General features: G+C 61.5%; 5 protein-coding genes across 6 annotated transcripts; 3 read left to right on the forward strand and 2 right to left on the reverse strand.

Moving 5' to 3' along the window:
- Window positions 1–532: 532 nt before the first annotated feature.
- On the reverse strand, window positions 533–2,396 carry LOC308678440 (uncharacterized protein). 2 transcript variants are annotated; one of them, XM_081345639.1, is made up of 6 exons: window positions 2,165–2,396; window positions 1,955–2,078; window positions 1,786–1,868; window positions 1,152–1,388; window positions 902–1,080; window positions 533–703 (listed from the first exon to the last, which is right to left on the reverse strand). In XM_081345639.1, the coding sequence occupies exons 1-6, from the start codon at window positions 2,268–2,270 to the stop codon at window positions 617–619; spliced, it is 816 nt and encodes a 271-aa protein (XP_081201765.1). In that variant the 5' UTR covers window positions 2,271–2,396; the 3' UTR covers window positions 533–616. The 2 variants fall into 2 exon arrangements, with proteins under 2 accessions (XP_081201765.1, XP_081201764.1); XM_081345638.1 differs by lacking the exon at window positions 533–703 and having other exon boundaries at window positions 716–1,080.
- On the forward strand, window positions 2,390–6,130 carry LOC308677842 (serine protease 55-like; the record flags this gene model as incomplete). The annotated part of the gene is made up of 5 exons (XM_081344539.1): window positions 2,390–2,695; window positions 3,275–3,473; window positions 3,833–4,086; window positions 5,173–5,312; window positions 5,786–6,130. The coding sequence occupies exons 1-5, from the start codon at window positions 2,617–2,619 to the stop codon at window positions 6,128–6,130; spliced, it is 1,017 nt and encodes a 338-aa protein (XP_081200665.1). The 5' UTR covers window positions 2,390–2,616.
- Window positions 6,131–9,733: 3,603 nt separating this feature from the next.
- Window positions 9,734–15,620, forward strand: LOC308676948 (zinc finger MYND domain-containing protein 15-like; the record flags this gene model as incomplete). The annotated part of the gene is made up of 13 exons (XM_081343021.1): window positions 9,734–10,091; window positions 10,861–11,083; window positions 11,161–11,316; window positions 11,664–11,824; window positions 11,907–12,065; window positions 13,364–13,450; window positions 13,549–13,665; window positions 14,017–14,105; window positions 14,330–14,431; window positions 14,642–14,771; window positions 14,867–14,925; window positions 15,114–15,274; window positions 15,440–15,620. The coding sequence occupies 13 exons, from the start codon at window positions 9,734–9,736 to the stop codon at window positions 15,618–15,620; spliced, it is 1,983 nt and encodes a 660-aa protein (XP_081199147.1).
- Window positions 15,621–17,240: 1,620 nt separating this feature from the next.
- On the forward strand, window positions 17,241–19,493 carry LOC308677843 (transmembrane 4 L6 family member 5-like; the record flags this gene model as incomplete). Its single annotated transcript, XM_081344540.1, has 5 exons — window positions 17,241–17,414; window positions 17,952–18,032; window positions 18,765–18,904; window positions 19,048–19,240; window positions 19,479–19,493. 5 exons carry the CDS (start codon window positions 17,241–17,243, stop codon window positions 19,491–19,493), a joined length of 603 nt encoding a protein of 200 aa, XP_081200666.1.
- Window positions 19,494–20,213: 720 nt separating this feature from the next.
- Window positions 20,214–21,599, reverse strand: LOC308677105 (vitelline membrane outer layer protein 1 homolog; the record flags this gene model as incomplete). The annotated part of the gene is made up of 3 exons (XM_081343270.1): window positions 20,214–20,551; window positions 20,922–21,043; window positions 21,420–21,599. 3 exons carry the CDS (start codon window positions 21,597–21,599, stop codon window positions 20,248–20,250), a joined length of 606 nt encoding a protein of 201 aa, XP_081199396.1. The 3' UTR covers window positions 20,214–20,247.
- Between the last annotated feature and the right edge of the window lie 1,175 nt (window positions 21,600–22,774).

Genomic DNA, 22,774 nt, shown 5'->3' on the forward strand with positions numbered 1-22,774 from the left:
CTACTTGTTACTATGGGTGGCTTTGAGATGGGCAGCATATCAATGTAATAAATAAGTTTAATAAATAAGAATCATCTTCGCACCCCGTCGCTCGTCCAGCCAGTAACCAAAATAAGAGCTTTGTGCCATACAAAGAGGTTGCTCTGCCATCTGTGCAGCTCCTGACCCTGTTGGAGGTAGGGAGAAATGATGTCAAACCCCCCCCCCCACACCCCCAGTTCAGCTTGTTCCAACCTCAGCGAGAAAACCCCTTGAAGGTCAGACATGCTAGCAGAAATGCGGAAGGAAGCCTCAGCCAGACGTGAGTCATGCAGAAAAGGCTGTTTGTCTCCCTGGTACTGAAAGTGGAGTTCCACTTCTATTTTCTGGGGGGGGGGAAGAGGGGGGTGATTGGTTGGCCACTCGTCCCTGTTTCAGCATTCAAGGAACTGCTTCTGCTCAATCACGGCTGCCACTACCAGGCATCACCAGCGGAAGCTGCTTTTTCTACAAAAATTTACTTTTATTTTTCAGGAAAAACCCTGAAAGGTCCATAAGAACAGAGCCAGGAAAACAGCCACAGTCGCACATTCCTGAATCCATAAGACAAGGCTTCCTTCTGCGCCCTTCCCTCGTCTCAGCCCCCACCCCACCCTGAGGCAGCGGCCGCAGGTGCTCCGTGGCTGCAGGTGACCCCCTCTCCCGCTCTCTGCAGCATGCACACCTGGAAGGGAGAATCGGAATTAGCTCCAATGGACTGAAGCATTAGGGACTAGGGGGAGGGGGCTGGGGGGCCACAGCTGGAATTCTTGAAATTCCCTGTCTTCCCTCCTTGAAACCCTGTCCAGCCCCCTGGGTCTGAGTGCCCTCCGGAGCGCTTCTGCCACCCACTGGTCCCAGGGGCCAGGTGGGGAGAGCCCACCTGTTGCTCGGAGAACAGGGCTGCCTGGCGGCGTCTTCTGGGGGACCTCCACCAGCACAGCAGGCCAGCGATCACAAGCAGGACGATGCCCAGTGCAGAGAGGACAGTGGTCTGGTAGTGCCACCCTAGCACACCCTCCTCTTGTACAAATTGGGTGGGGCTGACCTCAGCAAAGGCACCTGCCATCAGACCAGGAGTGAGTGCCCTTCCCATAAGCCCCTCCCCAGGCCCCCTTCGCCCCCGGGCTTACCATTCCTGGGCAGCACAACGCTCCGGACACTCTCTAGGGCTAGGGCGGCCGTTGTGGTGGTCAAAGCCGGCAGCTGCTGCGATGGTGGAGTCTCCCTCGCCAGCTGCTGCGATGGTGGAGTCTCCCTCAGCACCTCTAGGGTTGACCGCACGGAGCTCAGAGGCTGAAGCGGGGCAGGGCTGGTGGGGCTGGGTTGGCAACAACCCTTATTGTAGCTGACCTTGGCAGCCCCCTTCCCTTTTGAGAAGGAAAGCAGACAGGGTCAGGCAGGGCAGGGATGCCGCTGGCGCTGGCAGAATGAGTCCCAGGGAGGGCGGGGGAGAGAGCCTTCCTGCACTGGGGAACATTCATCCCCCAAGTCTCCTGTCCTTCCAGAAACATCTCAAGAACTGGCTCTGCCATCTTGCCTGGGACTCAAAGAAGCTGTGGGGCTGGCAGCCCCTGAAGGCCCTTCCCCCCCCAACACCCTTTCTTTAACTTGTAGTGTCAGATTCTAAGTAGCTTTCCTCTTTTTCAAACTTTTAAAGTTTACATTCAGTTTTTAACATTTTCTTTGTCCCTCTGTGACAGACCCCCGGCAAGGCGGAAGGGGGCTCTCCGCCCCTGCCCCTCCCCTCCCCTCGGGCACACTCACCCTTCTCCCCCTGCAGAGCGATGAGCCCGAGCACCCAGGGCGCGCCGTCCAAGCCACACACCATATTCTTGGGAAATACGAATCTGCCAAAGAGAGGGCAAAGGGGGCAGCTGGCAGCCAGGCTCGGCTCCCGGCGAGCAAAGGAGGGCTATTATGGGATTGGGCTCACCTGATCTGGTCCCTGCAGCGCTCCCAGCGCACCAGGCGGTGGGGGAACAGCTTGACCAGCGGCGGCTCGGCGCGGTACTTCACACACCGGCAGCTCCCGGCGGCCGCCCCCTCGTTGCCCAGGGCTGCGGCAGAGAGAGCGGCGGTCAGGAGGGGACGGGGACGCCTCCCCCGGCCCGGGGCTCCCGAGAGCGCGGCCGGCGCCCCTCACCTGGCCGGGCGGGCAGCAGCAGCGCCAACAGCAGCACCAGCGGGCTGCGCCTCAGGGCGAACGTGAGGCGGGAGTCGGAGCCCCCGCGACGCTCGCCCGCCGCCATTCCCCCGCGTCCTCCTCTCCCCGAGGCCGAAAGCGAAAGGCGCCCGGCCGGGGAAGCCGCGCGGGGCTTTCCAAGGCCTCCGGAACTGTCGCAGGCGCGAGGGGGCGGCGGCGGGGCGGCCGGTGCCCGGCCCCGGCCTTCCAACCGCGGGCAGGGGGGCAGGGCCGACCCAGCGTTGCCTGCTTAACTAGGGTGAGCCGACTCGGCTGCGGCGCTCTGGCTCGGCACGGGGAGCGGACGTCCCCAGCCGCCCCGTCAGGGTTTATCGTGGGCGCCGCGGAAGGGCTCTGCTTGGCTGCCCTGGTTGGAGCTGCCCGCCGCTGGCAGGAAGGGCCTCAAGGGAGCCATGAAGGCGCAGTTTCTCGGCTTAGAGGCCCCGTCCCCACCGGTGGAAGGGCCGGAAGGAGGGCGGCGGCTCTGCACCGGTGAGGTCAACACCTGGAGCTCTGTGATGCCACGGGGTGTGGCCAGAGCCCCACCCACACGCAAAGGACACGCCCACCGGCTGTGGGTGCCCCATGGACTCCCTGGTGCTGCTGGTGTGGCTCCTCCTCCAGCTGCTGCTGGAAGGCACCGGGGCTCGGGCACAAGGTGCCAAGGGGGCCTTTCGCGGGGGGGGGGGGGCTGCAGGCAGAAGCGCCCCGTCCTGGGCAGAGCAGCCGGAGGGAGGTCCCAGCAGACTTGTGGTGTCAGGGGCAGCGAAGGCGGAAGGTGGGACCACTGGAGGCTGCACTGGGCTCCATGTGGCCCCCAGGCCTTCAGAATAGTGCCCCCCAAGGAGATGCAGACCCAGCCCAGCAGGGCCGGGATGCCTAGCTCTTCCGCGGGAGACCCCAGGCGGGCCGTGAGCCCCTTGGTTGGGCTGCCAAGTCAAAAGGGCCTTCAAAGGTCCGGAGGAGCTGCATGGGGCTCCGATTCCCCCAAAGAGCGGGGGTCTCCATGAGACGGACTGGTGGGGGGGACCGCAGTGGCCACCTAACAGGCAGTCTCTTTTTCTCTCTTAGGCTGTGGCTACCGACCAGACTTTGATGCGCCCCATGGCTCCCTTTTGGGCAATGCCCGCATCGTGGGGGGCACGAAGGCTCCTGCTGGGAAATGGCCCTGGCTGGTCAGCATTCAGACCAGCACCTACCACTTCTGCGGGGGGAGCATCGTGCACCCCTGGTGGGTGCTGTCAGCCGCTCACTGCTTCACAGAGAGAAGGTAACTGGTTGGAGGGCATCTGGGGGGGATGTGAAGGGGGGCAGGGACCAGCCCTGCCTCCTTCAGCAGTCGCCCTCGTTCCTAGGAAGCCCTCTGCGTGGAGGCAGCAAAGGCCCGGCGGTGACCGGAGGCTGCCCTGCACTGCACCCCCTTGGCTGCAGATGCTTCACGCCCTCCTTGCCAGTCTGCCCTGCCCATGGGGGAAGAGCCACCCCTGGCAGGAGAGGGGCTTCTGGGGCTCTTGGGGGCCAGGAAGGATCGGGGTCCGGCTGGCAGTCCCCCTCCATCTGCTCACACAGAGACTTTGCTGCTCTGCCCCCCAACTGAGCACCCACTGCCCTGCCCCCCCCCCCATACAGGGAAGGCATCAGGGTGGCGGCAGGAAGCAACTACCTGGGCAGGAACAACGTGACACGCTGGGTGCGCAAGATCCACCTGCACCCGCTCTACAACCCCAAGACCTACGACAACGACCTGGCGCTGCTGCTGCTGCACAAGCCCATCCCCCACAGCTGGTTCCACACCGCTCTCTGCCTGCCGGACAACACCATCGTCCCGGACGACAACATGTGGGACAGCTGCTTTGTCGCCGGCTGGGGCCTCACCAAAGCCGGTGAGCCAGATGCCCCTCAGCAGGGGCCCCGCCTCTTTGCATACACACCCCCAGCAGTGAGCCAGGGGGCCTTGCTCCACCCTGCCAAGCCCTTCCCATTCTGGGCGGCCTTCCCTGTCCATAGCTGGCACTCACAGCTGGGGCTCCTGGCCCAAAGACTGGCGCACCGGGTGCTCTGCCCGCCTTCGATGCGCCTCACAGGGCTGCTCTGTGGGGCTGCTCTGGCCCAGCCTTCCTCAGAGAATTACTGCCTCAAAGATGGGGCTGGCTGTGGGCTTCCGAGGGTCCTCAGAGAGGAAGGGTGGAAGACCCTCTCGTGGAACCCCAGGGGAGGCATCCAGAGTCATCTAGCCCAAGCCGCTGCTCACCAGAGCACCCCACACAGGTGGGTGTGTCCGAGGGAAGGCGCCAATTGTACTGCAAACCAGAAACTCATTTTCTGACTTGAATTTCCCTCCGGCCCCCTTCAGCCCTTTGATTCTGCCCTCCAGCAGGCTGCCCCATGCCAGCCTTTCTCTGCCTTCCCTGGTCAATCTTCGTGGCATACAGAGGGGTTGGATCCCGCAAGCGGGGTGCCCTCTGCCTGTCCTTGCCTGGTGCCTCGTCCTCCATTGCTGGGAGACGCTTTACTGCTGTCCTGTCCTGTCCCTTGCGACCCTCCGGCTTGCCTGCTCTCCTCCAGGCCTTCCCTGGGGAAGGGGCTGTTGTCACCGCAGCCTGCTGGTGGCAAAGAGCCGCAACTGGTTGCGTCTCCTTGTGCATTTTCGGTTCAGCTGTGACACCGCCATAGAGCAGGAAGTCCGCTGTTTTGCTCCGGCTCGTCTCCTTTTTTAAAAGGGAAATTTGTTCCTCTCAACCTGCTCCGCTCTGCTCAGCACAAATGCACGTCCCCCCCCTTAAAAGTGGCTCCCCGTGCCTCTGATCTCTAAGCCAGCATAGAGCTGGTAGGGAGCGTCCAGAAGGGATCGGAGACCCATTTCCTGGCTCCTGTCCTCCCCCTGAGTCAGATCTGCCCAGGGGAGAATCTCTGGGGCTGAGACCTAGGCCACTTGCCACCGTCTCTTCCCCCTGCTTGACCCCCTCTAGGCTCAGAGTACGGCTCCCTTGAGCTGCTGGACATTCAGGTGGGCCTGGTGGACTGGATCCTGTGCCTGCGGTGGCTGCAGTCCATCACCAGGAACATGGTGTGCGCCGGCTATGAGGAGGGCGGCCGGGATGCCTGCCAGGTAGGAACCCCCTTGGCTCCCCCCCCGCCCACCTGCCCAGCCAAGGCCGGAGCCAGTCGTAGCCTCAGAGGAGCAGCAGCAGCTCAGAGGGACCCTGAGGTCTGCGGGGGCAGAGCTGGGCAGGCTGGGGGTCCAAAAGCCAGCCGCCCAATGCCAGGCCAGATTCTTGCCAAGGAAACGAAGCTGATTCACAGGACGGTTGACCAGCGCCTGGACCAGTTGATGCATGGGGCAGCCCCACGCACCGGCCCAGCCCCCCCATCGCCCCCAGAGGCTCCTGCTTGCTTTCCCCCTCAGCAGCCTCATCTACCCCCCCCAGGGCTGCTGGCCTCAGTGCAAGAGTCAAGGGGACCCCTGCTCAGTACACGGGGGGGCATTCCTGTCCAATCCTGCCCCACTGGACTGCCTGCCCTCCTTCTTCCCCACCTGTGTCCTAGCCCCTACCCGATTCCCTGCCTCTCTCGCCTCTGCAGGGGGACAGCGGGGGACCCCTGATGTGTCTCCCGCCCAGCCACAGCGGCCACGGCAGTCCCCGGCGCTGGTACCAAGTGGGCATTGTGAGTTGGGGTCGCAGCTGCGCAGCCCCGCGCAGCCCAGGCGTCTACACACGGGTCTCCAACTACCACTCCTGGCTGGAGCAGACCTCGGCGCACGACGGGCACCCCTTCCGCGTGCCCCAGATCCCCGCCAGCACCTCCCCGCAGCACGAGAAGCAGGACCAACTCTGGGCTGACGTGGACAGCGGCGGGGGCCCCGTGGCCCTCCCACTTGTGCTCTGCTCTCCCACCCTGGTGGTGCTGCTTTGGGGCCTGGGCTGAGGGGCAGCGAGCGAGGCGGGGCCACGGCGCAGAGAGACCCAAGGATCCCAAGCGATGTGGGGCGTTCCCTCAGCTTGGCTTGGTGCTTCAATAAATATTCTTGTATACGCCTGGCTTTCTGCTCGTGTGGGGTAGGGCAGAAGCCCCCAAAGCCAGTGGAAGAGGGGGAGGACCCCTCGCCAGTGGCGCAGAGGAAGGGGAGGGGCAGACTCTCCCCAAGAGGCCGGGCAAGGGCAGGAAGCTGAAGTCAAGGTGAGAAGTAGGGATCCCTTCTGTCCTGGATGACCCCGTCCCCCATGCACGCACCCCCCCAGCTGCAGCTGAGCACGTGGCAAGGTTCTCCGCAGGCTCAGAGGCCTCTTGGTTCTGCCAGGGCGGCATAGAGCGTCTCGACGGTGGAGCTGGGGGGGGTTGTGGTGGGGCCTCATTTTGGTCTTTTTCCTCACAACACCAGAAGTGGTCAAAGTGGGTCCCGAGAGCTGGCAAGTACCTCTTCCCCCCCCCAGTCCAGCTGTGAGGAAAGAAGTTGCCTGGCCTGGGGTCAGCCTGGCTTGGGGGAGGGGGGCAACCCATTCCCGGCACCCCAAGGTCCAGCAGCAGCAGGAAGAAGCCGGGGGGGGGGCTCTGCTGGGCCAGGCGAGGGACCTCAGACCAAGCCCAGAGGGAGCCAAGCGGAGGTGGCAGATGAGACCCACGCGGGGCTCTGGCACACGTGTGGCCAGCTCCGTGCCATGACCAATGGCCGTGTGGTGGAGAGCCTGCCTTTAGATGGGCCGGCTGCCCCAGGGAGTCGCCCTCAAAAATGGATGTCCTTAATCTTCCCCAACTATGGAGGCGGGCAAAGGAAGGGGGGAAGCAACTGCCCCCCCATCTCTCGATCTGGAGGGAACCTGAGGCTGAGCACCCTGAAATCCCAGGACACCAGGAAGCCCACTGCGGGAGCTCCAGCACAGGTGCCAGGTGGGGCCCTGTGGTCAGAAAGTGGGCTGGGCTGGCCGGCTGGGTGGGACACGGAGGCCCCGGGGGGGACTAGATGGCCTCCAGGAGCCCTTCCCACTTGAGGATGCCGTAACACAAGAGAGGAGGCTCACGGCAGGTGAAGGCCTGCAATCCTATGTGGGAACGGAGTTGGGGGGTGGGGAACAGCATCAGAAAGAGGAGGGGCAGCCCACGGGGCTAACGGGCAGAGAAAGAAGCTCAGAGGGGACACACACACCCAACTGTTCAGGCTGTAAAAGGGATTTGCACAATTCTGTTAATGCCTTTGTCATGGTTCCGATTAAAAAGACACATCAAAGAGTTTTGCGTGATTATTTATTCTAAAAACTCTATAATGAGCAGAAACGGCATCGGCACTCATGGATGAATGCCAGAATCTGAATTCTCCTCCCCTTGACACACCACATCAGTACAGAATTTCACTCCCTTATTTACACGTCATGAATCACATTTACCAATTTAACACACAAAAAAAGTTTCACCTTCCCTTCTGAAGCGGCTATCCCTTATCTTGTCAAAACATCTGGTTAGTTCCACCCGTGTTCCTGTGATTCAAAACCCAAACAGTTAAAGCAAAAGGCTGCCTCTTATTTTGTCAGCGCAAAAACATGTCAATGTTGGCAGCATTGGCAGCCTTTCTTTTTTTTATTGAAAAGTTTTACAATACATTTTTAAATACAAAACCCCTCCCCTCCCCCTCCCCTCTCCCCAAACCTCCCCAACTCTCCCCTCCCCTCCCCGACTTCCCAGAGCTAAATACAGGGTATAAAAATACAAACATAATCTAAAATATGCAAACAACAATAAAATATTAAATTCTATTGCACTTTAACTCTTAATAAAATAACTACAAGCTAGTTATACATCATATAAATCCACTACTTATTCAAATGCTAAGTGAAACTTTTTCGTCCCATATTTATTCTGGATATAATCAATCCATCTTCTCCACTCCACAATATATCTCTGTTGCGATTGGTCTTTCAAATACGCTGAAATCTTTGCCATTTCCGCCAAATTGGAAACTTTTAAAGTCCATTCTTCTATAGTCGGCAGTTCTTCCTTCTTCCAATATTGCGCTACTAAAAGTCTCGCTGCCGTAATTAAATTCAACATCAGCTTAGTGTCCACAACGGTAGTATCTGTGATAATGCCCAGTAAAAACAATTGCAGACAAAACTTTATCCTTTTCTTGAATATTTTTTGCATATTCCACCAAATTTTAATCCAAAATGCTTTAACCCTTTTACAAGTCCACCATATATGAAAATACGTTGCATCCTCACAGCCACACCTCCAACATTTGGGCTGGCAGTTCGGATACATGCTTGCTAATTTTTTAGGATCTAAATGCCACCTATAAAACATTTTATAAAAGTTCTCTCTTAAATTTTGGGCCTGTGTAAATTTTACATTTCTCACCCAGATCTTTTCCCAGGTATCCATTGTTATAACCTCCTGAAAATTCTGAGCCCATTTTATCATACAGTCTTTGACAAGTTCCGTCTCTGAATCAATTTCTATCAATGCAAGATATATCCTTTTAAATATTTAACCCTTTTAACAATTTCAAATCCCGTTAGCTCTTCTAAAACAGCCTTTTGTGATACTGTCATGTTTTTAGACAACATTTTAGTTTTTTGTATATTGATCTTAAATCCAGAAACTTTCCCATATTGCATTATTATCTCCATCAATTCTACAACTGAATAATCAGGCTGAGTCACTGTAACAACCAGATCATCTGCGAATGCCCTCAATCTATAATCCTGGTCTCTAATTCGAATTCCCTTAATTTTATCCGAATCACGTATTTTAATCAGTAATATTTCCAATGTTAAAACAAATAATAGAGGTGACAACGGGCACCCCTGCCTTGTGCCTTTTTCAATATTACATACTTCAGTCAGACTATTATTAACTATTATGCGGGCTGTTTGCTTTTGATATATTGCCCTGATTGGTTGTAGACATTTATCCCCAAATTCCATTTTCTCTAATACTTTCATCAGAAATTGCCAATCCAATTGATCAAAGGCTTTTTCAGCATCCAAGAAGATCAGGCAGCCTTTCAATAAAGTGGAATTGGCTCATCTGGCTGAGTTTGCTATCTGCCTGGAAAGACCTTTGCTTCTGGGGGGCCCTCGAGACCCCAGAGCAGCCCGCCGGGATCAGCCGTCCCGATGCAGCGGGAGGGGCGGGCAGGGGAGAGGGCAGGCGGGTTCCGGAACCCCTGAGCTGGCAGCGCAACCAGGGAAACCCCCGGCTATTTACCTTTGAACAGGTGGCGGTACTCGCTTCAGGTAAGATGGCAGGCAGGCTGGGCCAGGAGGGCGGGGGGGGTGGCCTGCCCCCAGGGGTGGGGCAGAAGTGGGGGGAGCCGTCCTGGGCCTCTGTGGGGGAATGGGCCAAAGGCCATCAAGGACTGCCACAGCTCACACCCTGGGGAAGGGGGCGCTTGGGGCCCTCGGGGAAAGCGGGGCCCCGGGCCTGGCTGGTCTGGCCCCCCTCCTGCCCCCTCTCCCCTGGGCAGCTTTGGGGCCCTGCAGGGGGGGCGGAGGGGCCCCCGCTTTGCCCCTCACGGGGCGGCCTCCCTCCGCAGGCATGGAGTTTGTGACGGGCTACCGGGCCGAGATCCTGGACTTTGCCGAGCTGCTCTTCGGCTGGTACCAGCGCTTCCTGCTGGACGCGGCCTGCCGCCGGGGCAGCGAGCGGCGCAAGAGGCAGGAGAGCGCCATCCGCCGCCTGCCGCCTGACCCGGCCCTGTGGATCCTGCACCTGCTGCCCAACCGCCGCCTGGCCTTCGCGGTGGCCGACCCCGGGCAGCAGCTGGGCGGCCGCTTCTACAGCGAGGAGGCGCTGGCGCTGCCGGACCTCGAGCGCTTCATCACCTTCGTGGGGGCAGGGCGGGAGGAAGAGGAGGAGGAGGAGGAGGAGGAAGAGGCCGCCGCCACGGAGCCAGGTTTGTGGCTGGGGCAACCGGCCCCCAAGGAGGACTCGGGCCTGCGGCAGAACCTGCTGGGATGGGCAGACCCCGCAACCTTTGACCTTCACTTAGACTCCCCCCGGGCCAGGCGGGGGTGGGGGCAGTTGGGGTCTTGCAAGCTGGGAGAAGGGCCCCCGGGGATGTTTTGGTTCCAGCAGCCCCAATTCCTCATCTGTTTCCTCAGGAAGACTTTTGTTAAAAAATAATAATAATAATAGCTTAAACCCCACTTTTACTTATTTCCTACCTTACCGCTAACAAGCCTACCCCGCCCTGCCTTATCCTAGCCTATCCTATCGATGGTTCAGCTAGTCTCTTATCCTTTGTTCCTTGAGCTCACACCAAAGTCTTAGCCATGATGTAACCACCATCAAGCCGCCTTCTCTTGCTGTCCGCGGCTGCTGAAACCTTGTCCCTAGTGGCTTTGCCCGGTCCTGCCCGTGCTGTGCCCCAGACACTGTGGGGCGCCTGGGTTCCCTCCCAAGGAGCTTGGAGACCCACAGACACCTCCCGCCCCGTCCCACCGGCTGCCCCTCCTCTGTCCGGCGCTTCTACCTTTGGGTTCTACCAGGGAAACACCAGGTTCTCTAGGGGACCTTTGTTTGTTTGTTAGATTTATTTGCTGCCTGTCTCGTTTGGAAGCGGCTGTTGGCGACTCTGCGGGAGGGGGAAGTATTCTGAGTTCTGCAGTGAGCCCCAATCTCCCCCTCCCTCCCAACCTCCCCTCCCACTTTCTGCTCTGCAGGGCAGCCCCTGTGGCGCGTTGAGCACCTCCTACTGGTGACTGACGAATACGGCACCATTCTGGGCTTTGACTTCCTGCTGGGGGGCGCTCTGGGGACGGCTGGGCAGGAGCCCCTGGAGCCCCGGGCCCTCGCCTTGCTCTGCTACAGCATGTTCTGCCCCCTGGGTGCTGGGGAGCCCCGCCGGCCGAAGCTGCTGACTGTGGGAGACCCCACTTTGCACAAGTGAGTGGGCGGAGGGTGCTGGGGGGGCAAGGCTTCTTCTCCCCCCACCCGACTCTCTTCCACTCCCACCCTGGCAGGTCCCTGGAGCCCCTGCTCGCTCGCCTGGGCATCAAAATGAGCAAAGGCCCGATGCGGGGCTGGGGCCCCAAGCCCAGCTTCTCCTTCCCTACCACACGAGTGCGGGCGTGCCACGTGTGCAAGCGACACAGCTTTGAGGGCCAAATCTCAGCCTGGTGAGTGCAGAGCGGATGTAATCGCACCCCCCCTCTGCCTGAGCTGGGGGGGGCTCCCCTTTCCAGATCCCCAAGGTTTGGGCGCAGCTGCACATCCGCAGGTCTGCCCCAAGGCTTGGAGATGCTTCTGGAGCCCTTGATGGCAGCCTCGGGGGCACCGGGGGTTTTAAGAAGAGACTGGACAGCCTTTTGTCTCAAATGGTTTCCTGCTTGAGCAGCGGGTTGGACTAGAGGACCTCCAAGGTCCCTTCCAACTCTCTTACTGTTATTCTGGAAAGCTTGCGCCGCCCCTCCCATGCCACTTGGCCTGTCTTGTGCCCCTGTGCCCAGCTCTCTTTCTCCCCCAGCCAGCACTGCCGCGCCGTCTTCTATTGCTCGGAGAAGTGCCGGAAGCTGGACTGGAGCCGCAGCCCCGAGGACATCGGGCACCAGTTTTGGTGCCAGCGCATGGCTGGGTACATGAGCCATGCCAGAGAGCTCGCCAACCTCCCCTTCACCTTTACTGCCGGTAGGACCCCCACGGCACCCCTGTCCCAGAGAGGGGAAGGCTGGCGCTAAGCTGTGGGTCTCACCTTGCCTTCCCTCCCCAGAGGTGACCAGCGACACCTTCAACAAGGAGGGCTTCCTGCTGGCGCGAGGGCTGACCCGGGGATACTGGATTGCAGAGAGCATGCTGGTGAGGGCCCCCGACTATGGCCTGGGGCTGCAGAAGGGCTGTGCCAAGACCCCCGTGCCCTTCCTCCAGAGCGGTGAGTGGGGCTTGGCAGACGCAGCAGGCATGTGGGCAGCTGTGGGTGTGGCGGGTATGTGCCAGGCGCAAATAGCCCACACACGAAATAGCTACTTTATTGCTTATGCCTGTTTCACGGGAATCTCCCCGGACTGGCACTTTTCCCCTGAGAAAGTCTAGAGAAGCCTCAGTGGCATTCCAGGGCAGCCGTAGCCCTGCCCTTTCCCGTCTACGCGGCACTTCCACACTTCCAATAGCCTGCTTGACCCCTCCTCCCGACTGAGACGGTCTCCGTCTGGCACCAGGCCCGCCCAACACCATTCCGTCACAAACTGCGCCTTGTACATTTTAGGCTACAATTCAAGGTGCTGGTTGTCTCCTCTGAAGTTCTTGGTTACCTTGGAGGGCCACCCACGGCTGCTGCCCATCCGATCCAGCGTGCCAGAGCTGGCACCCCTCAGGCCGCCTCGATCAGGCAAAGCTGCCCTCCGAGCCGGGTCTCCTTCCAGTCTTTAGGACAGAGCCAACGGCAGCTGATGGCAAACTAGCCCATTGGGGGTCTCCAAACTTGACAACTTTAAGATCTGTGGACTTCAACTCCCAGACGTCCTCAGCAAATTGTGCTGGCTGAAGGCCACCGAGTTTTAAAGTTGCCAAGTTTGGAGAGCCCTAATTTACAGGCCTATATGAAGGAGTGAATAAATTGGGTGGGGGAGGCCGTGGAGGCCCCCCCTCCAGTGGATAGGGATTAAAGGGCACAGTCTGGCCCACCAAGAGTGGCAAAACTATCTCCCCACCTTTGCCAGATTTTGGGGGGGCTCTTTCGGCCCTCTCCCAGACACTCTCTCAGGACACTCGGGGGGGGGAGGGGAGGTGCCAAAGACAGGGGTCTTCCTGGCCTCCACATCGCACACAATTGGGGGGGGCTTTCTCTCTCTGCAATAGGGACGCGGTGGCTCAGTGGGTTAGGACGCTGAGCTTGTCGATCAGAAGGTCGGCAGTTTGGCGGGTCGAATCCCGAGTGCCGCGTAACAGAGTGAGCGCCTGTTACTCGTCCCAGCTTCTGCCAACCTAGCAGTTCGAAAGCACGTAAAAATGCAAGTAGAAAAATAGGGACCACTCCGGTGGGAAGGTAACAGCGTTCCGTGCGCCTTTGGCGTCTAGTCATGCCGGCCACATGACCACGGAGACGTCCTCGGACAAGCGCTGGCTCTTCGGCTTTGAAACGGAGATGAGCACCGGCCCCTAGAGTCGGAAACGACTAGCACGCATGTGCGGGGGAACCTTTACCTTTACCTTTACCTTCTCTCTCTGCAGGAAACCCCTTTGAGGCACTCAGACCGGAAGGAGGGGCGGCGCTCCCGCCAGCCCCCCCAGAGCCCCCAACGCCCCGGACATTCTTTGGTGAGGGGGGAGCACGGCCCCTTTCCCCTCCGCTGCTCTTCCACAGACCCTCATCTGATCCTTGTTTCTCTCCCCCCGCCCCCACCCTTTTCCTCCAGCATCCTGGAAAGAGTACTACCAGTGGCGGGGGCTGCCTCTGGGGGCCCCCCTGGCCGTGCTGCTGACCTATCCCCTCACGGCCTACTACATCATCACTCAGCTGGCCCCCCAGCACTGTGAGTGGGGGTCCCTCAGCAGCAGAGGAGGGGAGACGGGCCTTGGGGGCTCATCGGCTTGAAACCAGTGGCCAGGAACCAGAACCTGGGCGTGCCTGCAGGAGCCTCAGGTGGCCACGGGTGCAAGGCCGGGACCACCCTCCGTGGCCCAGTGCTCGGCTAAAGGGAGCGGACTGCCACGTCTGCTTCCCGGGGGGGGGGGCTGAGGACGGTGCCTACCCTGAGGGTGGGGGTGTCCATGCAGAAGAGCCACCCCCAGGTGCTCCCACTTCAGGGCAGCCGTCCTGCCTCCAAGGCTTTGAGGCTTCTGAACGGGGGTCCCTGATTCCCCACCCCACCCCCCTCTTCCAGTTCCAGAGCTAAACATTTTGAACAAACAGTCCCTCAAGATCCACGTGGTGGAGGCCGGCAAGGAGTTTGGCGTGCTGATGGTGTTCTGGGTAGGGAAGTGTCTCTGGGGACCGGGGGGGGGGAGAGGGCAAGGGGGCCACTGGGGCAGACTGAGCTGGAGCAGGGCAGCCTGGAAGAGACGGGAGCTGTTGCCTGCCCCGATTTGCAATCCTCTCCTTCCTCCCTTTCCTTTCCTTCTTTCTTCCCTCCCTCCCTCCCTCCCTCCCTTTCCTTCTTTCTTCCCTCCCTCCCTCCCTGCCTTCCCCTGTTGCAGGAGCTGTCAGTGTTGCTCCCTCACGTTTCTCTGGAGCTGCTCTTTGTGGGGGACACGTTGCCCCCCGAGTTGGACGGCCAGCAGTTTCTTTTGCAGAGAGATGTGAGTCTGCCTCCCTCTGTTTATACCTGGGGGGGGAAGGTGTCTTTCTTTCTGCCCCCCCTTTTCACCACCAGAGAGGGGGGGCAATCCTGGCACAGGGATCTTGAGGGATCTTGAGGGATCTTCTGGCTGATTTGGCCAGGCGTGATGGACGTCCTACTCTCTGGCTGCCTTTGACCTTCCTCCCCTCCCCCCGCCTCCTCCTTTCAGGAAGAGCAGGGGGTCTCCGTCCAGTCCGGCTTGGGCCCCAGGGCCAGAGGAGGCCGCCGGGAGCTGCAGCTGGGCTTCAGCGCCCGACCCTACCACCTCCTGCAGGCTGCCAAGCCGGACCTGGTGATTGGTGAGAGGACAACGAGGGAGGGGGAGGCTGGGGGTTGGGAGGGGTCCCGCCTCTGCATCTAAGACGGGCCCCATTGGGCCCCTACTTTTGCTCAGGGTTCAACGCCGGCTTTGCCCTGAAGGAGACCTGGCTGAGTGCTTTGCCGCGACTGCAGGTGAGGTGCTGCCCGCCCGGCCCGGGCACACAGGGCGAGGAGGCCATCTCAGCAGCCCCTGCCGGAGGGGAGGGGCGCCCGGCAGTGGCTTCTCAGCCCCTTCCCTTGGCAGCGATGACCAGCTTGGTCCAGCCTGGACCTCCACCCCCCACCACCCTCGGCAATGACGATGCTTCTCTGACCCACAGTCCCTCCGGGTGCCGGCCTACTTCACCGAATGCAGCGCCTACAGCTGCGCCGTGGACGAGGCCGCGGTCTCCATGGCCACGGGGGGTAGTGCCAGCCCCGCCCAGGTCAATCCCTTCCGTTCACCCTTCCGACAAGCAGGCATTGACAACGCCATGCCCTGGTGGGTACGAGGCAGGCTCCGGCGCCCTCCTCCGTGACGGGCAGTTGTGTAATTTCCTTCCCGCCGGCACACAGGCCCGTGGGGCAGAGGGGCCCTCCTCGGGGCATTTGTGGCGGTGCCCTCCTGGCCCGGTGTTTGCCACCCTCCCCGCCTCCTCCCTGGCAGGTACTGCAACGCCTTCATCTTCCACCTGATCTACAAGGCCTCGGCCAGCAACCACCGGCAGAGCTCGGCGCCCCCTCCACAGCCGCTCCTGGCCAGCGGGAACCTGGAGCCGCCCGAGCCGGCCCGCACCCGGCGCAAGGACAAGCGGCAGATCCGAGCAGCAGGACGCCGGCGCAAGTGATGGGGGGGAGCAGAGGAAATAAAGCAATGATGGACACACCGAGACTCTGTGCTGGTCCACGCCTTGAGCAGAGGGTTCAACTAGATGGCCTCTGTGGTCCCTTCCAGCCCTGGAATTCGGTGCTCTCTAGGTTGGCTGGCAGCCCCACAGATGCCAGTTTCTTTGGCCTATGGGAATGCCTACCCTGGCTCCTGCTGGCAACCTGTGCCCAGTGTGTGCCCACAGACACCCCCCAGGGCGAAGCAGGAGCAGAGCACAGCCCAGGACAGCCGAGGGCCCCGGAGGGCAGCGTCCCTCGTGGTCCAAAGCAGCAGGCGCCTTGGGCACCAATGAAGCCTGGGCGCCAGGGTCTTGCTGGCCTCTGCTCAGGCCGGAGCAAGACTGACGTCCACCCTCCCTTTGCCGATGCTGCACACCCCTCCTCGGGGCCCTCCCCCCACCTCTGCTAGTCCCCTCCCCACCACTCCGGTCTGTCTCTCCCAGGCACCCCAGTGCCCCCAGGGATCGGGGGCAGAGGCCGGTCTAGACTGGCGAGGCAGGCCCACGGCCCTTGCGCCAGAGCCACCTGGTGCTCAGCCCTTCTCTTCGGACCCGGTCCCTGCCCCTCTTCTGGGCCCAAGAAGGGGGCTCTCCCTGCTCCCCCAGTATTGGGTTGCTTGTCGGGGATCGTCCCCAGCCGGCCTGGGAAACCATGGAGAGCAATGGGGGTAGGGGTGGCATGGGTCTTCCTCCCCTGGGGCCCCGGGGGCTCCTGCTTGATGGATGGGATTTGAGGCCCCAGGCAGGCCCCAGGCAGGTCTTTCGTGGCCCAGCAGCCCCCCCTCGGCCAGTGTCTCCCCAGGGAAGGAACAGGCCATCCCTCTCCTCTGTCGGCCACAGGCAGAGTGCATCAGAACCCCCCCGACAGAAGGGAACGTGCCCCCCTGCATGAAATGGGGCCCTCCACTGGCTGAGACCCCAAAGCAGGGAAAGGGCCACACGGTCCCCCTCCCAGCTCAGACGGGAGGCCTGGACTCTCATCACCTCCCCCTCCTTAGACCCACCACGGCCCTCGAGGGAGGTCCTGGCATTTGCCCAGCGGAGGGTGAACAACCGATGCCCAAACATGCCACCCACACACACACACACCCCGACCGGCTCTTGAAAATGGGGTGGGAGACCTGGGGAAGCCGAGAGGGTCTCAGTGGCATCGAAGGGGGCGTGGAGGGGGCTGTGGTGAGCAGACGGCCCGAAGACGCTGACCGGAGACCCTCTTCTCCAGAAGGACCGAGGATGTCCTGGTCTCACTGACCAAAGGAAGTCCCAGCCAGACCCCCCTCCTGCCCCCGAGCCACCCAGCAGGGCTCCAGATTCTTGAAAGCTGCAGCGCTACGGCTCCCCTTGGCACTCCTGGGCTGGCACAGACTGCCCCGAACAGGGCAGATGCCAACCCTGAATCTGGAAGGGCTGCTGTGGGGCCCTCAGGCCCCTCCCAGCGCTTGGGGCCACCTGGCGTGGAAGAGGAAGAAGCGGCCAGACTCCGGTGGGTGGAGTGCCGCACGCAGAGGAGCCCTTTGGCCGAGCGATCTGAGCAAACAAGCTCTCTCTCGCTCTCTCGCTCTGCCCCGGGCGCTGCGCACCATGTGCACCGGGAAATGCTCCCGCCTGCTGGGCCTCACCCTGGTGGCTGCGGCCCTGGGCTGCATTGCGGCCAACCTGCTGCTGCTCTTCCCCAACGCTCAGAGGGAGTGGACGCCGGACCACATCACCAAGCAGGCCTGGCTCATGGGGGGCGTCATCGGCGGGGGGCTGATGGTGAGTGGCCCGGATGGGGCGGGTGCTTCGTCCAGGGGTCTTCCTGGCCTCTCAGGAGCTGCCATGGGCGGAGAGCAGGGCGAGGAGGGGCAAAGGATGGCTCGCTTACTTGAGCTGGGAAGCAAAGAGCAGGGGAGAGTTCAGAGGGGCACGGAGCGCGCCAGGCTGATGCTCCAGGGTGGGGCAAGACATTTCCTGGATTGCCAGGGCAAGGGGGAGCCTTGGGGGGGAGGGAGACCGCTACCCCATCTGCCTCTACACCCTTTGCTGGGAGAAAGCCCACAAGGGCGTGACTCTGACCCCCCGCCCCCTCCCTCAGCCAAAAGGGCTGTGCTGGCCCGGCCGGTTCTCCCCACAGCTCAGCTCTGCTCCTTCTGGACTTTGAGCCAGGCGCTGGGCTCGGCCCTCGGTGCCAGCCGGTGACACTCCCGGGAGAGTGGGGAGTGCTGCGTGCCATGGAGGCCTGGCTTCAGCCTTCCTCGAGGGGGTGTCGGGGCAGAGGGGCGTCTCCAGGCCAGCCACCTTCCCTCTCCGCAGGTCCTCTGCACCGGCTGCTCCTCCGTGCGGGCCGGCGGGAAGGGATGCTGCGGCTACGGATGCTGCGGGAACCGCTGCCGGGTAGGTAGAATTCCCTGGGTCCCTGTGACGCCGAACCCCAAAGTGGGCCGGGCTTTGGCCAGGCTCGGCCCCAAGGTGGGCTTGCCATTGGTGGGGTCCTGGGGAGTTCATGCCGAAGCCAGGTGGGCTAACACAGGTAGGAATTGGCTATTCCTGGGGCACGGGGGGCTCAGCCAAGCCACCTCGGCTCATCTGGAAAATGGGGTGCTGGCTGGCAGGGATGTCACAGCTTATGAGAATCCTGCCCAGGGCCCCCCCTCTTCTGTGTGGGGCGGCCTTCAAAGCCTACCAGGCAAAAGCAGCTGCCGGCAACACGAGACGGATGGGGGGGGCAGGCTAGGCAAAGGCGCATGGGAAGCATCTTCCAGAGGGGGTGCGGAGCTGCTCCCTGGGGTCTGCCCAGATAGGAGAGGGCAAAGCCCCACAGCCACCCAAGGGGTGGAGGAAGGGGCTCAGAAGGGACACCCCCCCCCAAGTGTCTCAGGTGGTAAAGCAGAGGAAAGTTTTCAATTTCAGACGTGCCGTGTTCTGTTACCGGAGCCTTCCCCAGAGCGGAATCGGCTCGCCTGGTTTCCCATTGCTCTGCCTGGCAAAGCTGGCGGCTGGGTGCCCCCGGCCTGCCCCCCTTGGCTCAGGGCCCAGGGCTGCCAGGGAGGGCCGGAGGGTGCGGTGCGAGAGGGGAGAGCCAGAGGGGCGAGCCCTCCCTCACCCCCTGTCCCTGTCCCACGGCAGATGCTGCGCTCCGTCTTCTGCTCCATCTTCGGGGGGCTGGGCGCCTTCTACTGCCTGGTGGTCTCCTCCACCGCACTGGCTGACGGGCCCCTGTGTGAGACGGCTCTCCAGAAGTGGGAATCCCCCTTCAAGGGTCTCAGGTGAGCGGGCTGGCTGGGGGACAGGAAGCCCCCCCCGGCCCACCCGACCCACGGCTGGCGAGGCTTCTGCCAAGGCTGAGCCGTGGGCCAGTCTGTGCCCTGGGGGGCAGCCTTCCGGATCTGAGCTCTCCCCTCCCCCACAGTGACAACTATCTTCAAAACAAGACGATGTGGGAGGTGTGCCTGAACCCCCCCTCCATCGTACTCTGGCACATCGTGCTCTTCTCCATCCTGCTTGGGCTGAGCCTGCTGGAGATGGTGCTGTGCGGCATCCAAGTGGTCAACGGCCTCCTGGGCACCGTCTGTGGCGACTGCCGCAAAGACGACGACCGAGCCGTAAGTGGGCGGCGAAGGAGGGGCCTGGGGGGTGGGCAGGAGGGAGGGGCTGGGGGTCAGGAGATGGGGGGGAGTGAGGCGGACTCCCTGGGAACAAAGCCCCAGGCAGCCCCCACCCCGCTTGCTGACTTGCGTGGGGGGCTTGCAAGCGTCTGGGGGGGAGGCTCTCCCTGCATGAGACTCTCCGCCCTTCTTTGCCACCCCTGTAACTGGCACTGCCTTTTGGCTCCCCTGGCAGGGGGAAGGCCTGTGAGACCCACCGGCCCACCGACCGACCGACCCGCTGACTGACGGGAGCGCCAACATCCACTCCTCCACCCACTCGCCCCCTCCCCAGTCTCTCAGCCAGCAGGGGTGCAATCGTGAAGGTTTATTGGAAGACCCCGAAATAAAAGTCTCTCTGCTGCAGCCACTCCGAAGCTTCTTGGGCAGAAGAGGGGGGGCCTTGGGGGCGGTGGGCGGTGGGACCTGTGGAGAAAAGGCCGATGGTGAGCGGAGGAGGGGCTGGGAGGGGCCCAGGCGGGGGCAGAGAGACCCTCTTCCTTGTAGGGCTGAGGGACCCCCAGGGTCTCCTGGGGCCAGAAGCAGCAGCCGGTCGCTGAGCTGAGGGCATCTGGTCTGGAGGGGGGGGGGGCGGAAAGGACCTGCTGGGCGCTCCGGGGCAGAGCCCCTCTGCGGCAGGGAAAGGGGAGCTCTGGGTTTTTTTTTTCCAAAAGCGGTGGCTCCCACTCTCCCCAGTGAAGGGAAGGAGGGGGCAGGGGGGGCTGCTGGACGGTGGAACTGCTGTGGCCTTTCTTGTGGCTGTGTGGAGGCCTGGAAAGGGGGAGGAGGGGGAGGAGCCCCCCTCCCCGGGGCCTCTGTGGGCTCCTGTCCTGCTTCCTGTCCCTGCAGAGGAGGGGCTGGAGCAAAGTGGGGCCAGAGGGGGCCACGGGGGGTGCATGTTTGAGCCAGACCACGCTGACCACTCACCCGCTGCTGCTGGGGATCTGGCCGAGGCCTCCGTCCACTCACTCGGTGCAGCAGAGGAACCGGACGTCGTTGAGGGCAGAGTCATCCCTCAGGGCGCCCCGGATGGCTTCCTGCTTGGTCTGGATCCCACAGAGGCCCTTGCGGCAGGAGGGGCTCCAGGCTCCGTACTCCCCCCAGGGCAGGCCTTGCCCCTCCAGGACCCTCCCGTCCGAGCAGAGGAAGCGGATGTTGGTGGCGCCCATGTAGTCGCTGACGCCACGCCGGACACGCTCCACCCGCAGGGAGAAGCCGGTCAGGTAGCTGCCCGGGGGGCACCAGAGCGGGGCATTCCAGTGGCCCCACCTGAGGGGAGGCAGAGGCGAGAAGGACTAAATTGTGGCAACCCTCCTGCCACCTTGCGCCACCTCCTCTCTCGCGCTGCCGGGCTTCCCATGGAAGAGGCCCACTTGCCCACCCCCCAGTCCCAGGAGTGGCCTTGCCTGGGCATCCTGGAGCTCTGCTGATTGCATGCGCCTTTTCTGAGTGCAGGAAATTCTCCTGGGCGGGTGCGCACACGCGCGCACACACACAGACACACACACACTGATGTAAAGCTGGGGCCAGGGATTAACACAGCCAGTCAGGAGGCGAGATCCACTCTGCCTGCCCTGGGGCCGAGGAGCAAGGAGGAGAAGGGCAGTGAAAGGGCCGGGAAAGGGGGGGACTGACTCACACGTTGCTCTGGGACTCCACCGTTTTGGCCTCAGGCTTCGCACCGTGACTGCCACCCACGCAGTGCAGCCGGATGCCGTTCAGGGCCGTGTCGTCTTTCGCCTTCCCTTGATAAGGCTCCACCTGGACAGCAAGAGAGACGGAGGAGGGACGCTCCAGCCACGAGGGACTTCCAGGGAATGGCCACTTGAGGGGGGAGGCCGGGGGTCAGGCGAGTCGGGGTCAAGAAGCAGGTTGTACGCAAGCCGCTTGCCAAGTCAGGAAAATGGGGAAGGGGCTGATAACCTGAGGGTGGGTGGCAACTAAGAAATTGCTCTGTAGGTGCTCGGAGCGTTCAGCGGTGCCTCCCCTCGCCTGGTCGGTCTGCATTCCCTGGAATGACCCCCTTCCCCCCCTCCCTCCATGCTTCTTCCCCTGGGCTCACCCCCCCCTCTTCAAGCAGGACCTGGGACTGGCCCCCAATCCAGGGGCAGAGGAGGGGCAGAAGAGGGGAGAGTACCTTGAGGCTGAATCCCGTGGCATAGGTCCCTCGGGGGCACATTTCCTGCCAGGCCCAAGGACCCCAGGGACCACCGTTGGACACCCCAATGGCAGGCCAGCTTTCTGGGACAGCGCCAGTCCCCGCCAGGGCTGCCGCCAAGAGCCACAGCCTGAGAGCAGCCATGGTGACCAGCGGCATCTGCCTGGGGGTGCCCTTGCTCTGCTTTTATAGCCTCTTGCCAAAAAGGGGTGGGTGGGTGGGCGGTCAGGATCAAGTGGCCTCCGAGACCCCACCTGGGCTGCCGAAGGGGACAGGTTCAACCGGTTAGGATTAGGCAGAACAAAACAGGTGCAGGAACCCAACCCCACCTCTTGAACCCTTTGCCAGGAAGGAGACAAAGGCCGGATTGGCAGGAGGCCCACTGGGGCCTGGGAAGCCCCCGCCTTTCCTGGCCCAGCCATCTCGCCGGCCTGGGTGGGCAGGTCCCAGAGGGGCGGCCAAAGGCCCTGCAAGGGGCTGGGGGCTCTGGGGGGCCCTGACAGGAAAGTCAGCTCAGACCCAAGGGAGCAAATGGAGCTGTTTGGACTCTCACCTGGCCAGGGGTGTGTGTGTGTGTGTGTGTGTCCCTCTCTCTCTGCCAATGCTGGGACTTGGGACCCCCCACCCCACCCCATGACGATCAGGCTCTGGAAAGCAGGTGGGCACCAAAATACCTGCCCAATGGCTACCCTCGAATCAGGCGGCAACTGGCGGTTTGGATGGTTTTAAGAGGGATTGGGTAAAAACACCGGGGAGGGGGAGGGGGAGGGGCTGAGTCCGGAGGGGGGAGGGCTACAGCCCCTCCCATTTTATCCTACACACTGAGGAGCTAAAAACGCCTAAATGCTACAATGGGCTGGACAGGCCAAGTTCTCCCTGAGGCGGGGGTAATGTTTATGGTGGGTTTCAAATGAGGGAGGGGTGGCATCATAAGCAACAAGGGGGCCTGGACGGACTACGGTTTTTAATTAGGCTTTTTACTGGGTTAAATTGTCTTGTAATTTTGCATTTATTGTTTAATTCTCTTTTAAATTTTTTACTCTTATATTTTTAATTATTATTGTGAGACGCCCTGAGTCTTCAGGGAGAAGGGCGGCATATAAATTTAATCAAATCAAATCAAATCAAATCAAAATCAAAATAACTGCCCGAGGGCGCCCTGCCCTCCCCCCCTAAGGCGGGCCAATGTTTTGCAGACCACAAAGGCTGCCCCCCTCCCAGGGAGGAGACCCCTGCCAGCCAACACGGGCTGGGCTCAGCCAATTCAGAGACCCTGAGACACCTCAGGGGGGCTTCCAGCTGTTTCTCCCGGCCAGGAGCTGGGTTAGAGCAGA

The sequence above is a fragment of the Vipera berus genome, assembly GCF_964194415.1.
Source record: "Vipera berus genome assembly, chromosome: Z".
NCBI lineage: Eukaryota > Metazoa > Chordata > Lepidosauria > Squamata > Viperidae > Vipera > Vipera berus.

What these genes read in the sequence shown, in the direction of transcription:
- LOC308678440 (XM_081345638.1), bottom strand. Translation starts at nt 2,270, where the DNA reads ATGGCGGCGGGCGAGCGTCGCGGGGGCTCCGACTCCCGCCTCACGTTC. An exon ending in GCTGCTGCCCGCCCGGCCAG is followed by an intron (nt 2,079 to 2,164) that starts GTGAGGGGCGCC and finishes TCTCTGCCGCAG; the next exon opens with CCCTGGGCAACGAGGGGGCG. An exon ending in CGTTGTGCTGCCCAGGAATG is followed by an intron (nt 1,081 to 1,151) that starts GTAAGCCCGGGG and finishes GTCTGATGGCAG; the next exon opens with GTGCCTTTGCTGAGGTCAGC.